Raw genomic sequence first — 16,064 nt, 5'->3', positions numbered from 1 at the left:
GATGAGAAATAGCATTTAAAAGCAATTCTGTTAGTGCATATCTTAATAACTGGCCTGAATGCTCTTTTTTTCTAGCCGTATGAATGTGGTATCTCATGTTCTCTCTCATCCCCCTGCTCTCGTCTCTTTCTCACTGTCTGCTGTGAGTAGGATGCTCTCTGTGATGGTGATAAACATTCTGAGCTCTTTAGCACACATGCTATAATAGAATCTGCCCTCGTTCAACTCGCTCTCTCTCTCAGCATCTCACATATACTGCCTCTCTTCATCCAGACACCACTACTTCACTCTCTTACTCTGATGGATTATCCATGAATTATCCATTCATTTCTCTACAATTCCATTATTATGCTTACAGGTCTCTCAACCCAAAGATATCCTGTTCTGCTCGTATCTAAGATAACTAAACTTGTAGCCTGTACCGAATGTGCAACCAACCAACATCTCTTTTACATTTAAGGTGTGGTAAAAGTGTTTTTTTTTTTGCATTTTAATTTTTTTTTTTTAAATTTGAAACTTTTTTTTTTCTCTCTCTCAAAGTTTACTTTTTAGTCCACGCCATTAGTTTGTTAAGAAATCATTTGAGGAAATAACAGAACATTGGCAGAGTTTAGATTTGCATCTACAATAAACAAGCCGCATGTGTGTTTACACGGAAATCACAATTACGGGTAACAACGTTTTAGCTCAGTAATTTCTGCCGCTTGATTCTAAACTGAATATAATTCTGTTGCATTCATTGTAAATTTGGTCACTTCACAAGGGATGCAGCAAAATTTGGGCTGACACAGATAAGCCAATAATTATAATTATTATAATAATAATATCAACAGTAACTGTCCCATATTTATTGGCCTTGGGCATATGCCATAAATAAAAATAACAATTCTACTCTACATCAGTAACATTTAAATACGTCTAGAGTGCACATTCTTACCCCAATCTCTATCTCTTCCTGGTTGAGCTTGCACTGAATTGCTGTGAAGCCTCCCATCTCTCCAAACTGCAGATATAAGCCAGAGACATAATCAGAGTCATCGAACACCACATAGATTTGTCTAATGTGAGGTAATACAATACAATATAACATAATATAACTCCTTCTATTAGTGTGTGTTACTTAAGTTCTTACCCGATTCACTAAGTCCACCAGCCAGCCGTGAGGTTCCTGGTCCAATCAGAACACAGAACATAAATTTCATGCAAAACATTTATGCAAGTTGTTTCTTTGAAAATTATATAATTTCATCTTAAGAGAATATGCTATACTTTGTGGTGAAAAAACATAAATGAGTCCTTATTTCCATATTTGGAAACACACAGCGCCTCCATGATATGGCGGCGGCGGCAGCAATACTACAGCGAGAGTAAAAGTTATGCCTTCTTCCTTTACATAAACATTTGGGCAGTGTTATGCAAATATTCCAACAAAGTGACGTAGATATGTGGGGCTGTGTTTGAATAAAGCATATTAGGAAGGTGTGGCTGATTCTTAACTTTTAGAAAGAATATCTCTTTGGGTTTGGGACTTTAATCTGTGACTTTACGCATCTTATCTATGCACGAACAGCTTGTAACACCCGAAAGAAAAAGGAAAACATGAAATTGCATCATGTGACCACTTTAACATGTTTCTTATATAACAGACATTGCTGCTGGCATCAAAAAGTACAATTTCTTCATCATAAACTTCCTTTCATTCACTATCCTCCCATCAAACATGGACACAAGTGCAAAGGCACTTCTGGGGGGTAGGGGGTATTTTGCTGACAACAAGAGTACTGGAATCTACAAAACCAGTTTTTCTGTCCTTTAGCGAGGACTGCCAAGTCAACTGTCAATCCAAAAGCACACGTACGCACCCACACATGTACATTTGCAGTACCTTCTGGTAGCTGGAGCTGGGAGAAACAGCGAACATGCTGTCCTCTCCAAACACTTCTGCCCAGTTCCTCTGAACGGCCTTCATACGATTCTTAAAGTGATACTCGTTATCAGGGTTAAAAGCCTGTCAATAAAACAGTACAGGGAAACAAGTTTAGCCAAACACGGCCTGACATAGGTCCATATTCACAATATATTTGCAATGAATTTGTTGGTGATATAAAATTGCGCAGCTCTCAAAAGATTGATAGCTCAACCACACTGTTCCAAACCTGTATAGTTTCTTCCTTACTATGGAAGTCAATGGCTACCGGCAACTGTTTGTTCCCCAACATTCTTCAAAATATCGTATTTTGTGTTAACAGTATTCAGAAAAATGAAACTCATACAACTTGAGGGTGAGTAAATGACGACAGAATTTGTAAAATTTGTATATACAAATAGAGGTAAATATTGTATAGTATACATAAAACATTGATGTATTATGTATGTATGTATATATGCATATATTATTTTATGAAATAAAAAATAAATAACTACTTGCTTCATATAAACTGAAAAAAATATTTGAAAATCATTAAATATATTTATTCAGTGAAAATTTTGTGACAAACATATTTACTAAAATATTTATCTATAACTATTTTATATACTTTTTTACAACATCTATACTTTTTTAACTTTCTGTTTACTTGGTGCATTTTACTTCTCACATTAAAGTTTATGACTTTACTTGGCCACAATAACTGTTTGGTTAAAATGTTAATTTGCTAAAAACGTTAATTTCTGGTGAAAATGTAAATATTAATATTATACAGATAGAAGGGCAAACACATAAGGAATATTGCCAACAATACACAAGTTTTTTGTTGTACCATCCAGTCTACATTTTGTAGTAGCTAACCACAATTACTAGTATAATAGCAAAAGGGCATGTGTACCATAGTGAGAACTCCCATGAGGCCGATGGGTATCGGATCCTGTTTGACTCTCTCTGCGACCAGATCCACCAGCAGCATCAGCATGTTGTAGATGCCCTCATGAATCTCTGTTCCCCACTTGTGCACGGCACTGGACGTCAGCAACTACAACACCATTTAACACCCAAGTTATTAATTTTACCACATCTCGCCATATCTAACAATTTATTACAAACACCTGAAAGCGTGTAGAGCTGATGCGTTTACATGCCTGCTTATCCAAACACACACACACACACAAACCTTTTTGAAGGCTTCAGGCATGCAACGGTCAATGAACCTCTTACAGTTCTCATCTGCATCAGCCAGGCCTACAGAGAGGAATAGAAATTTCAGATATGACGTTTCCTTCTAGTGTACACAAACACTAAAACATGTATATAAAAACCCATCAGAACTCACCCAGTCTGGCCAGGCAGGTGGAGGCGATGAGGCACTTGCCGAGTGATTCCTCTCTCTTGTACGGGATGGACCAGTGATCAGTGAACACTCTGCTCTCCAGCTCATACAGATTAGTGGTGGGAAACTCCATACTGTTCCCAGAACAGTTCCCGTTCTCATCATTACTCCTCTATAAGAGACAGAAAAAGACAGATGTGTCACAACATGAACATTTGCAATTACTCTTTGTTTTTCATATAGTACAGTCTTTTAAAGCTTTTCCATCAGTTTGAGGCCAGGGTCTCTTAAATTCAGCAAATTCGTGCACAATTAATTATTTATGATCAAAAATATAGTAAAAAAAAAAATAGTAATATCGTGAAATATTATTTCACTGTATACTGTTTGAATATATTTTAAAATGTCTTCAGTATCACACAATCCTTCAGAAATCATTCTAATATGCTGATTAGATGCTTATGAAGCATTTCTAATTATTATCAATGTTGAACACTTAAGCCGTTCAATATTTTGTGGAAACCATTATTTATTTTTTTCAGGATTTTTTGATGAATATAAAGAACAGCATTTATTTAAAATAGAAATCTTTTGAAAAAGTATAATGTGTTATGTGTGTATATATATATGCACATATAAACACAATACACACACACTTTACTTAACTGCCATGCATAATGGTTGAAAACCAATATCTAAAGAACAGGATGAATGTAGGTCAATAACTCCAAAATAAAGGCCTACAACTTTATTACTGCCACCACAACAATTAAAGAAAAAATTCAAAAATAAACACAACATTGTTGAAATTTAATACCTACTAGAAAGCGAATTTCTTTTATACAGTACCTACTTGAAAATCCATTCAAAAATATTAGAGGAGAGCTATCAGACAAACATCTGATAAATTAGCCTGACTAATATATGTCAGACTTTTTAATCTTTATTTCAAAACTGACAGATGTCCTTAAATGTCTAGTGTGACTTCCACAACATATCTCATTTTAAAACGAATTTAATGTATTACCTACGTCATCTGTTTCACATTCATAATTAATGCTGCAATCTGGAGTGTGGTTACTCAATAAACTAGCGCTGAGGCTAGCAGCACAGATTTGTTATTGTTGGGTGGAGTGCAAAATCAGATAAACTTGGCAGCTGATTTCTGAGGCTATTTATGTTTAGCTTTGCTGCAATTATATAGCAACTTTAAAGACCAGATATTTCAATGGTTATTTTGTGATTATCATTGCGCATTCTGCAGCAGATTACTGCGTTACTGAGGACTCTGCAAACAGGAAACACTTCTGCCAGGGGAATATTAGTATACAAGACATATGTTTGCCCTTGAGTGAGTGCAATAAGTGAATGTGCAATCACGTCTGGAAAGACTGAGCGCAACAACACGTGAAAGTCACCTTCACTCTTTCTGTTCCACAGGGGAACGTCAGATGTCTATGCCACTCCCAAAGTCCGGAAATCAGTGATTTTCAAAGTCAGAGAGGGAAAATTGAGATCCGTTTTAAAACAGGGATTGGTAGCGAATACCTCCTTGCGGGCAGGGTCTGAGTTCAAGGGTTAAATTAAGCTTCTTTTGACCTGACTGAACTTCAGCTGTTACTATTTACTTATTAAAGAGCCATTATGAAGCAGGTTTAACACTAAGCTGAGCTCAAACTGAGAGGAGCAACTGTGACAGAGATGTTTCATTGATTCTGAGGAGCTTCAGGCTTTGACTAGACTTCATTGTGTGCTATGAATGATGACAAAGCACATTCATGCAGGAACTTAAACCATCTGACCAAGCACAATGGCGTATCTGGGTCATAAAGTCAACTTTAAATGCCACTCTTGCTTTCCAGAGGCAGATGTTGTAGATCAATCTCATATTTCAAGAACAGCCTCTTCAAAACTAAACTGTTCAACAAGAAATGTCTCAATCATCACAAATCTGGATGAGAATCTGTGATTCTCTGCATTTATGTTTGGTCAGTATGGATTGTCTAATGTACATTCCAGTCAAGTAATCACACTCTTTCTCATCTGTAGCAAATCTACACCAACCACAGGCCCAGTGGTGTGCCAATAATATACTAATCTAATCTAATCTAATCTAATATGGTTTCCATTTACACAGACGTATCTCTAAATCAGACTATGCTGACCATCTAGCATGTAAAATCATACAAACAAGGTAGAGATGACTGTAAAAAGGTACTACATGTAGTATAAATGTGCCACATTTAACTTAAAGACTTAAACTTAATGTCTTCATCAAATATAAAGAAGACCCATTAGCAAAAATGGGGTCACGACATGAGAAATAAGATTTGCTTTGATCTATTGGCATATAAGAGGTCTTTGTACCATTAAAACATCTTGCAAGTTTCATGGCTTAAAACGTTCTCCTCATTATACACAAAGCATTTATTTAATTAGGTTCCAAAAACAACTCGTTTTGGAGTCAAGGGGCAAGATGACGTCACCTGGGCATAGTCATTTCCATAAACACTGCCTCCAGAGCAAAACATCGACGAATAGTCTTCTTCTCACCATAGGCCCCGCCCATTGGCATCAGCCGCTAATGGCTTGACACTTGATCACACTGAATGCGAGTGTCGTGTCGTGTCAAAATCTAATATGAATTACAATCACTGCCACTATTTTGTTTACACTGGATACAGCATATAGATGCGCGTTCGCTTTCTGACACAGTCCATGCACTTAACTCAAATGGAGTGAAAGAAGGTTTGCTTTGACGCGTTTGGTTTAAACAGTTCGTTCACGTCTTCATACAGACATCAGAAGGATCCCAGCATAACGAACAAGTGGATAGTTTATTTTTAATGGCATCCCAGATCACGTCAGAGGACTGTTCGGAGCATTTTATTTTGTAAATGAGGCGCATCGTCATGGAGAGTTCACAAAAAAAAAAACATTTGTCAAAAGATGAAGTGGTACCAGATCTGACTGCAGCTGCATCACAAACCGTAAGTAAATGATTCATGATTTGACCAGAAATGACAGTTTTTTCCATGTTGTCAAAATGCTCACATGCAATAGCGAGGGGGTTGATACTGTTTCCTATGCAATGACGTTAGCCAATCATAAAAGTGGCCAATAACTGAGAAGCCTTAAAGGACACACCCCTTAAAAACAGGTCATTTTAGAGAGAGATTCAGAATGAGGGTTGAAAATAATAATACATATTAATTTCTTTGTGCAAAAAAACATTTTTAACATTTTAAGTAAACTTCAAGAAACATATTAAAATAATTATAAAAAAAAAAAACAACAACATGTCATGACCCCTTTAAACTTTCAGGCAAAAAAGGAACAATGCCTTATATATATATATATATATATAAAACTTGTACACACGTTTTTTTTCTACAGTAAAAATGTCCTATCTCGCATCCTATCAGTGAAAAGTGACACAGAAGAACGCTTGTTTGCAGTGGAAATGAGGCATAAATAAATCATAATGACAGATGTCATTAAGGTTGTTAAGGTTTGAGTTTACAGCTGATTTGTTATGAGAGTTATCTACATAATCTCATTACAGTCTCTGCAACAGAAACATTAAACTGCTCTAGAGAAGCGATTGATTCGTGAAAGATCTGTGTGTTTCTGTTGACGGAGTCTGACAGCTTCTGTGTTCAGGAGAAACGAGACGCGCTGAGCAGGGTGAGAGGAGAGGCAGCGCTGGGGAAGCAGGAGAGAGGCAACAGGAACAAATTACTTATTCTGTTCTCTGGTGGAGGAAACCACCACCTGCTCTGTGAGGACTTCGGAAAAGAGAGAGAGAGAGAGAGACAGAAATAGAGACCACGGAAGTCGAGCCGGGGCTTATTTTAACATTCTGATCACATAAATGTGTTTACTAAAAATATAAAGACCACTGTATCTGGAAAATCTCTTCTTATCTGAATATTTCAAGTCTGTTGTAAGAAATAAAATATGCAAATTACAACCCACATATGATTCATTTGCATATATTTACAGTACATGTTATGACGTATTTTGTGATCTATATTTGTTAATGTTAATTAAAATGATGACAGGAAAAGGTCGCTACTGACATTTGACGTGTTGCACACATCTTATGATGTACACTTTTGCCTACTAAAATTGAAAACCTCAGGAAACTGTGTGAAAATATAACCCATGTAAATGGCAGGGAAGTGGTGTTGGTTGAAGTTTAACCAACTAAGACATCCCCATATCAAGATTATACCACAGTGACATTTAAAAGGTTTTCATTTTTTAAGTGTTCATTTGGGGTCACTAAGATGTTTTTTAAAGAAATTAATGTGTATTCATCAAGAAAAAATAGATCACAAGGGAAGATCACAAAAGATTTATAATATTCTTGAACTTTCTATTCATCAAAGGATCCTGAAAAAAAAAAATGTATCATGGTTTCCATAAAATATTAAGCAGCATAACTGTTTTTAACTTTGATAATAATAATAAATGTTTCTTGAGCACAAAATCATATGAAGGATCGTATATATTTGAAGGATAATTTCTGAAGGATCATGTGACACTGAAGACTGGAGTAATGGCTGCTGAAAATTCAGCTTTGCCATCACAGAAATAAATTACATTTGAAAATAAATTAAAACCAAAAACAGTTATTTTATATAATATGATATAATATAATTAAACGTTTTACATAATATAATACAAAATGTGTTAAGACCAGTAACAATCTGAACTACCAAAAAACAAAACAATAAAAAGGCCAAAAAAAAATAAATAATAATAATAATATATATATGGGTAGTTGACGTATCAATGTGTCCTATGGTGTGACGGAAAAATGTAAAAAAAAACAAAAAAAAAAACACCTCTAACATTAAACCTCTCTCATGCTATTTGTAACTCTAAGAATGAAGATAAGTTTTTTTTGTCTTTTTTTCCCTACATTTTTGCTAATGTCACACCATAGGACACAGTCCAATTTTTTTTTGTCAACTACCCATATTATATATATATATATATATATATATATATATATATATATATATATATATATATATATATATATATATATATCTATATATCAGGGCCTGAATTTCGTTTTTAAACTGAAATTCCCCTTACATGGGTCACATGGGGGATTTATAGATTCGGGGGTCTAAATTGACATCGGGCAAAATTAATCGTCTTCATTTATTTATGTCTACAAATTTTAATGTATGGTTTTAAAACAGCTTAAGTTTTGATGCTCTCCTCCAAATTGACATTAGGAACTGTATTAAAACTATTTATGAATGCCTTTCAGAATCAGTGTATTTCATATATTCCAGTTCAATTACTTTTTTTATTTTTTTTTTATTTTTTACATTTTTATTTTATTTTATACAAAACACATCATGATCTCCTTCAAACTGACATTAAGAACTCAACTAATATATGTCACTTAATGTTTCATTATTTTGAGTTGCTTTCAGTTTTATGCCTTCTGAATGAAGGAATGTCTCAGCTTTCTAAGATGGGCTAATTATTTTTTCTAATGTTTAATCAAAATTGTGATCAAAAATTAGCCATCCCATTACAGGGTGATATTTGACTCCTTAAAGTGATTTACAGAATTTTATTTTTATGGCATTTTTCTAACTTTATTAAAAGTATGTCATCTTTTTGTTAAATTTTTAAAAATACATATTTATAAGCTTTTAAAATTTCTAATTAGAATAAGAATAATAAGATATCAATCAAATTAATCAGTATTAACAAAATTAATTTGTACAGAGGTGGAGCAGAACAACACAAAAGTGGCTTGTAGGTGTATTTTCAGGCGTTTAATGAGCCTCAGAGTTGGTATGAGTGCAATTAAATTTATAAATTCATGTTTAAATATACAATTTGAATAGGTTATAGAAATATTAAATTATTTGAATAACTGAAAGATACGTCAAAATTTAAACAAACTGCCAGCAGGTGGCGACAAGTCACTGGTTTGATCACTGAATCATTCATTAAATTGATTCGTTCGAACGGCTGATTCATTCAGGAATCAAGGAAGTGACTGTCTTTATGAATGGGTAATTGAATCATTGACTCACTAGATACGTTTAAAACGCCTGTTCATTCATAAAGGAGACGCCGCTGTGTTTGAATGGAGATGCGCAGCAACTCAGCTGTGGCTATGATTCAAACTATTTTCATCGAGGAAATAGAGCAAAATCAGGCAACAGTGTTATAGTCAGACAATGTAAGTCACTTAATATTAACTTCTTGTTTACTGAACTGTTGTATTAAATCAATATCACATTTACAAACTCCTTACTAATCATTAAATCTGTCACTCTCCTTAGTTCATCTCGATCTCACAAAGTTCCATTATAATCAACGAAGCTTTCTACACTGCATAATGAATCTCTTATTTACATTGTGTCTACTTTCTTCGTTTATGAAAGGATTCATGAGATATGTCTGTGACATTACTCAACTCTGCAAATCTAAAATAAATATTTTTTCATAGTCGCACGCAGTAGTTTTCAGTCGCATTTGCGCGGCTCAGAATATGAGAGCGCCACACAGCCTTGTGTGAATAAGATCAGAGCGACGCAGGCCGCGGAGAGCACGCCGATGCTGCAGGACTCCGGTGCAGCGCTGTTTGTGGAATTAAATTCTAAATTATAGACGGACTGTTTGAACCGGTGATTTCTTTTTTCGCTGCTGTGGATGTATTTCATAATTTGATCTGAGATTAAGCAAATATTGTGCGGAATTTCTCGCATTATAAAAGTTACATTTATGGAATGGTTTAAATTATGCGCAATCCCCGCAATCCCGCGCCGAAATTCAAGCCCTGTATATATATATATATATATATATATATATATATATTAAGCTCTGCATACTTGTGTACTGTTCTTAAAGGTCAAGAATCACATCCAGTCAAGCATAAGGGTGCCTGTGATTATGGAAATAAACATTGCAAGTATGTAACTGGACTCTTGTTATGTCCTAGTCTGCATTTCAATGCAGGATTAAGTTTACTGGCATCGATGGAGATAATAATAATTTTGCTGTGCAAACATTCTGTGCCCATTTAGAAGCCTTCTGGGGCATTTTTCCCATTTGCAATATGAATGTTTCGAACAAACACAGTGAATCTAGGGCTGGCGTGTTGTTCATGTGCGATGATCTAAAGAGACGAGAGAGAGTTTGTGTTGTCAGGAGGCCTCTGGCCTTTGGGGCGATGTAAGGTCACATGGCACATTCCAAACCTGTTGCCATGGTACGATCGGGGTGAGGTGTGTGTGCAGGGCCCACTGCCTGATAAACACACAGCCTCAGAGGGTTCCATCCTCCTCTATGTGTGAACTAATTGCTCATCTGTATGGCATCGGTGTTAAGGTGTTTGTTGCCTAATACCTAGAATGCTGTTCTCTATTCCTAATGCACCTCTGCACCTCTGCATGTGATCCTTCAAGTTGTGATTTGAGCGAGTTGTTTGTTGTGCATTGCGCAGTACTGGGCGGAGCAGCGCGGCTGGGTAACTAGAGACCCCTGTGTGTGTGTGTACCAGTACCCTCCAGACCAGGCCTGCGGGCTCTATTTATAGTCCTGATACATGGCGCTTGCAACCTGTGACATGCAAGACCAGGGGTAAACAAAGCAGCCAGGCATGTCTGAATCTTTCCAAAAAAAAAAAAATAGTACTTCATAATTGCATCACAAACATAGGGCTCTAAGAAATCAGTTTTATTTTTTCTCAAATTCTGTTTTATATTCCGTCTAATTATGTGCTTTTTGTTTGAATTTTTTTCAGGATTCTGTTTCAATGCTAGAAATCAATTTTAATAATCTAATCTAATAAACTAATGAAAACGTGTTACATTTAATAATTTATTATTTTAACAATAATAGTGCCCAAAGAAATGTATTTTATTGTTTTCAAAGATTCCGTGTTACCATTTTTCTGGATTCTGTTTAATGATTTAATGCAAATTTATTATGAAAAATGTTGGTAATCAAATGAATTCATAAAACCTTAACATTTTATTCTTTTTAAAAATGTAATCAAATGAAAATTGAAGAATTCATCTCTCATTTTTTCAAACAAAGAACATGCATCACGGTACTCTCGTGAATGCGCAGCAGAAAGACGAAATTGCTATTTAAGAATGAAGTCGCTATTTTTGTTTTCTTTGCGCACAAAACGTATTCCCGTAGCTTAAAAGAATTACGGTTGAACCACTGATGTCACATGGACTATTTTAACAATGTCCTCACTACCTTTCTGGGCCTTGAAAGTGTCAGTTGCGTTGCTGTCTATGGAGGGTCAGAGAGCTTTCGGATTTGTTCAAAAATATATCTTAATTTGTGTTTAGAAGATGAACGAAGGTCTTATGGGTTTGGAACGACATGAGGGTGAGTAATTAATGACAGAATTTTCATTTTTGGGTGAACTATCCCTTTAAATGAAAACACTGATGAATAATTGTGTGATGTTCCCAAATTAAACATTTATTTTGTCGGGTTGTTGTGAAAACATGAGTTTCTGTGTGTATCTAACAATAGTTTTTATCCAATGAAATTACACAATGCTTGTAAAATGACTCTCAGAGCAGCTCTGGAGATGAAACTAATGTGTTCATATACTCATATAGTGAGACAGCAGACACTAAAAACATGCTTGAGTATGAAACTCAGAAAAACCGGGCTGCTCTTTTACACACAGACACACAGATCAGGCAGACATCATATTTATACAGCTTTATATTAACTGACACTAGTCCATATCATGACATAAGTGCTGCCCTACTTTTGATTTTTATTAATCCAAAACTTGCCAAATTTTCTGAAACTCCACATTACACAAAAAAAAATTGACCACTCATTATATATAATTGACACATGACCATCAGGACTCACACAGGCCTAATCACTAGTCAGTATATAGTTTCCTAATAGTGTCACCTCCCTTCCAAAGCACATCTGCCAAAAGCATTACACAACAACCATTCAGCATTGTAAAACCCGCATGGCATCTAAAAACTCTTTTTAGGCAGAAGAGGCAAACCTAAGACGTGAAGGGTGGATGACTGGAGAGGATCTAGGTTAAATGTCATCTGGATTTCCTTTGCTACAATGGCATTTCTACATTAAGAAATTACAAACATGGCTTGAACTGAATGGCTAGGCCCTGTATAACATTTCCACCCAATCACTAAAGCCATATTTCTCCCTATTATGCATGAAAGATGACTACAGGTTATGCTTGGTTTTATTTAGTCGTTGTAACCAAAGTTTTTCAGATCATTTTTTACCAAATTTATATTTTAAAGTCACCATCAAAATTGACATTTCTTCTTATTTTAAGGAATATTTCAGTGTTTATTATAAATAATACATCCATGCACATCAGTAGGCTACTTTTTAAATTCATGCACCCTTATAATCTTTAATAAAAACATTAACATCTCCTTCTTGCAACAACATTTCCTCTCTGATGATGTGCTCACCGATCGCAGGAATTAACAAATGACAAATATTCAATGATTCAGTCAATTACCAATGGAAAAATAAGTTCCGCCCTAAATTTTTTTCTAGTTTGAGAAGCTGCATAACTCAGATATAGGCCTACATCACAATAAGGAAGAAAAGTTAATATATTCAGATGAGACAATACCATTTATATCGATATACTTTGATATTGTGTGAATGCATCTGAAATGTTATATCTAATAGTATATTTAAAAATATTCTTTCCCCACCTTAATAGCTACAACAAACTGCTTTTCAGCACTGATAAAAACAATGTTTGAAGTAACATTGATACATAGCCTATTTAAAGGGCTTTTTTCATACAGGCTGAAGTCAGGTCTGACTGCACTGACCCACATGGTCATTTAAAATCACAGCACTTAGTTTTCAGCTCTGATTGCGGTTGACCAACAGGTCAAAGAATCCATGAGGGAAACAGCGAAAGAAGCACTGCAACAGTTGGGCAATATATCAGACTCAGTGGCCTCATATCAAACAAGCTTTACACATAACTAATAGTGTTTATCTCTGGGTTTCTGCAGGTTTTACAAAGGTAAATTTAAGAGTTTTTAAGATTTAAGAAATGTGACTCTGGACCACAAAACCAGTCTTAAGTCGCTGGGGTATATTTGTAGCAATGGCCAAAAATACATTGTATGGGTCAAAATGATCAATTTTTTTTTATGCCAAAAATCATTAGGATATTAAGTAAAGATCATGTTCCATGAAGATATTTTGTAAATTTCTTTCCGTAAATGTATCAAAACTTTATTTTTGATTAGTAATATGCATTGCTAAGAACTTCATTTGGACAACTTTAAAGGCGATTTTCTCAATATTTGGATTTTTTTTGCACCCTCAGATTCCAGATATTCAAATAGTTGTATTTCAGCCAAATAATTGTCCCATCCTAACAAACCTTACATCAATGGAAAGCTTATTTATTCAGATTTCAGATGATGTATAAATCTCAATTTCGAAAAATTGACACTTAAGACTGGTTTTGTGGTCCAGGGTCACAAATGCTATATTAGCAATCCTTTAAAGTTTGAAAATGCAACTTCCACTATGTCTCTATAACTTGTTATTAGAAGAAAAAATAAAAGCTTATGGCTTTTTGCCAGCCGCTAGTCTACGAAAATAACTTTTACTGTACCTTCTGATCACACTGCGAAAAAAAAAAAAAAAAAGCAAAGTTTTTTCTCAGCATTTTGTTTCATTTTTCAGATTCCTAAATCAAAACACATTTACTTGGGAAGCAACATTGCACAAAATAAAAGTATTGTTTTATGAGAAACTGAGGCGGACAAGAGTTTATGACTAAAACAAGAACAAACTTATGCCCAAAGGGCTCAGAAAAATCTAATTAATTCATTGGAAAACAAGTTTTCATACCGCATTGACAATATTTTAAACATAAACGTTGTTACATTTTACATTAAGACTTCAAGACATTTTAATTTTGAGGATATTTAGATAATCGTATTTGGGGGAAAAAATACTGAGGAAAATATTCATTTTATGAAGCGCATGCAACATTTAACGCCATAATTTTATGATTTTCTGCTTCAATTCAAGACCTTTTAGTTCTTAATTTGTGGAATAGTGAATTAAGATCTCGTTAAGACCCGCAGAAAGCTTGTATCATAATCCAGAGAAATAATCATTTGAGGCCTGTGGGAATGCAGACTCCAAGCACACAAAAGTGAATTCATATTCACATGCTAATAAACAGCAGCCTCTCACAGTCTGTTAATTTAACCCAGTAATACTGGTCAATATTGGCTTCACTGCAGAGATTATGATGACAAGCTGGAGTCTAATGACACTTGATGGTTCAACAACCTGACATATAAATCATCAGCCACACGTTTCCTGCTATTGCTTAACAGTTAGTAAGACAGACATTAGTTTAATAATTGATCAAGAGGAAAAACACTCCATTGGTTGAATGCTTCCCTATCAACGCGCTAATATAAACAAAGTCAACTCTAACAAGTCACGCATTTAAATGCAATCTACGACACCCATCCCCCAAGATCCTTCAACTTCTGCTGGCTCGTGAATGAATGCCTCTGCTGAACTCATTCGTAACCTGCTAATGCATTCACAAAGAATGCAACGTTCAGAGAAAATATCTTGACATCCTTGTCAGGTGTTGCATGCACATGCACAACAGGTAATGCATGCTATTCAGAGGCGGTAAAGGCGTGCGCCCGCCTTTCCCTCCGGTTTTTGACAGCCCCGGTGGTTCCGCCTCAAGCAGCCGTGCGAATGATCCCAAATGCATGCATTTCATAATCATACCTCACTTTCCACGACGTCGTGATACGCTGGCGGAGGATCAAACCCTCCGGTGCCCGTGCGCCCGCTGTTCTCGCCGTCTCCGCTGAGGCCAGAGCCCGGGGAAGGGCCGCTTTCCATCGGCTCGTAGCCGTATCCGAGTCCCGGGCTTTCGTTGGTGAGCAGCGCGACAGCCTCGTTGATGTCGTTTTTGGCCAGGCGCAGGGCTTTCCGGATGGCTACCGGGTCTGGGAAGCCCATACATAACAGCGTGGTCATATGCTGCTCCTCCTCTGTCTCCATCATGGAAGTGTGTCGATGATCGGGGCTTCAGTAAGGGGGCACATAGCACAGGCATCCGGCTGTGCACGCCGCCATGTTTACAGTCGGTGGTGCTGCTGGTATCCTGTCACGATGGATTCCCGTCACAGGCAGAGGGCAGCGGGCTGAGAGCGGGCCACGCCAGGCCTGTGAAGCGGGCGGATCGCTAGGTGGTGTAGACGGGAATACTTTTCAAAATAAAGGTCATATATATATATACGCATTCATACTACCACTACTATTACACATAAATAACACCAGAAGAAAAATGCATGTATATAAAAATAATAACATTTAAAAAGAAAACAATACGGAGAGATACAAGTAAATTAATAATACAAAAAAAGTAAACACATATATGTATATTATAACATATGTATTTATATTTATTTATATGTATACTAATTTTCACACACACATATGAATGATCAGGGATATATTATATCCCTGATCATAAGTGCGAAAATTGTAAAATATGACTCAATATGTACTATATAATAAATAGTACAGTTAATACAATAGTATAATACAATAGTATAATATAATGTATTTTTTAAGCAGATTATTTATTGATCAGTTATTTATTAGTTTATTTTATCAGCTTATTGTGCACAACATGAATGGGTTTGAATTCAATTAAATTTAATTTTAAATGAATTATCTCGACTCTCTCTCTATGTATGTATATAT

The 16,064-nt window shown here is 35.6% G+C and overlaps 1 protein-coding gene across 2 annotated transcripts in view; it reads right to left on the bottom strand.

Moving 5' to 3' along the window:
- Positions 1-15,575, bottom strand: part of usp24 (ubiquitin specific peptidase 24) — a 68,728-nt gene extending 53,153 nt beyond the window's left edge. The window contains exons 1-7 of one of the 2 annotated variants that reach the window (XM_058755002.1): positions 15,078-15,575; positions 3,267-3,435; positions 3,108-3,175; positions 2,826-2,969; positions 1,886-2,008; positions 1,133-1,168; positions 938-1,003 (exon numbers count right to left, since the gene is read on the bottom strand). In XM_058755002.1, the coding sequence (XP_058610985.1) occupies positions 938-1,003; positions 1,133-1,168; positions 1,886-2,008; positions 2,826-2,969; positions 3,108-3,175; positions 3,267-3,435; positions 15,078-15,359 (888 nt within the window). In that variant the 5' untranslated portion in view covers positions 15,360-15,575. The remainder of the gene's footprint in view (positions 1-937; positions 1,004-1,132; positions 1,169-1,885; positions 2,009-2,825; positions 2,970-3,107; positions 3,176-3,266; positions 3,436-15,077) is intronic. The other variant, XM_058755003.1, reaches the window with a different exon arrangement.
- Between the last annotated feature and the right edge of the window lie 489 nt (positions 15,576-16,064).

This window comes from Onychostoma macrolepis, chromosome 20 (assembly GCF_012432095.1).
Source record: "Onychostoma macrolepis isolate SWU-2019 chromosome 20, ASM1243209v1, whole genome shotgun sequence".
Taxonomy (NCBI): domain Eukaryota; kingdom Metazoa; phylum Chordata; class Actinopteri; order Cypriniformes; family Cyprinidae; genus Onychostoma; species Onychostoma macrolepis.
This window is presented reverse-complemented; position numbering and strand designations above follow the sequence as displayed.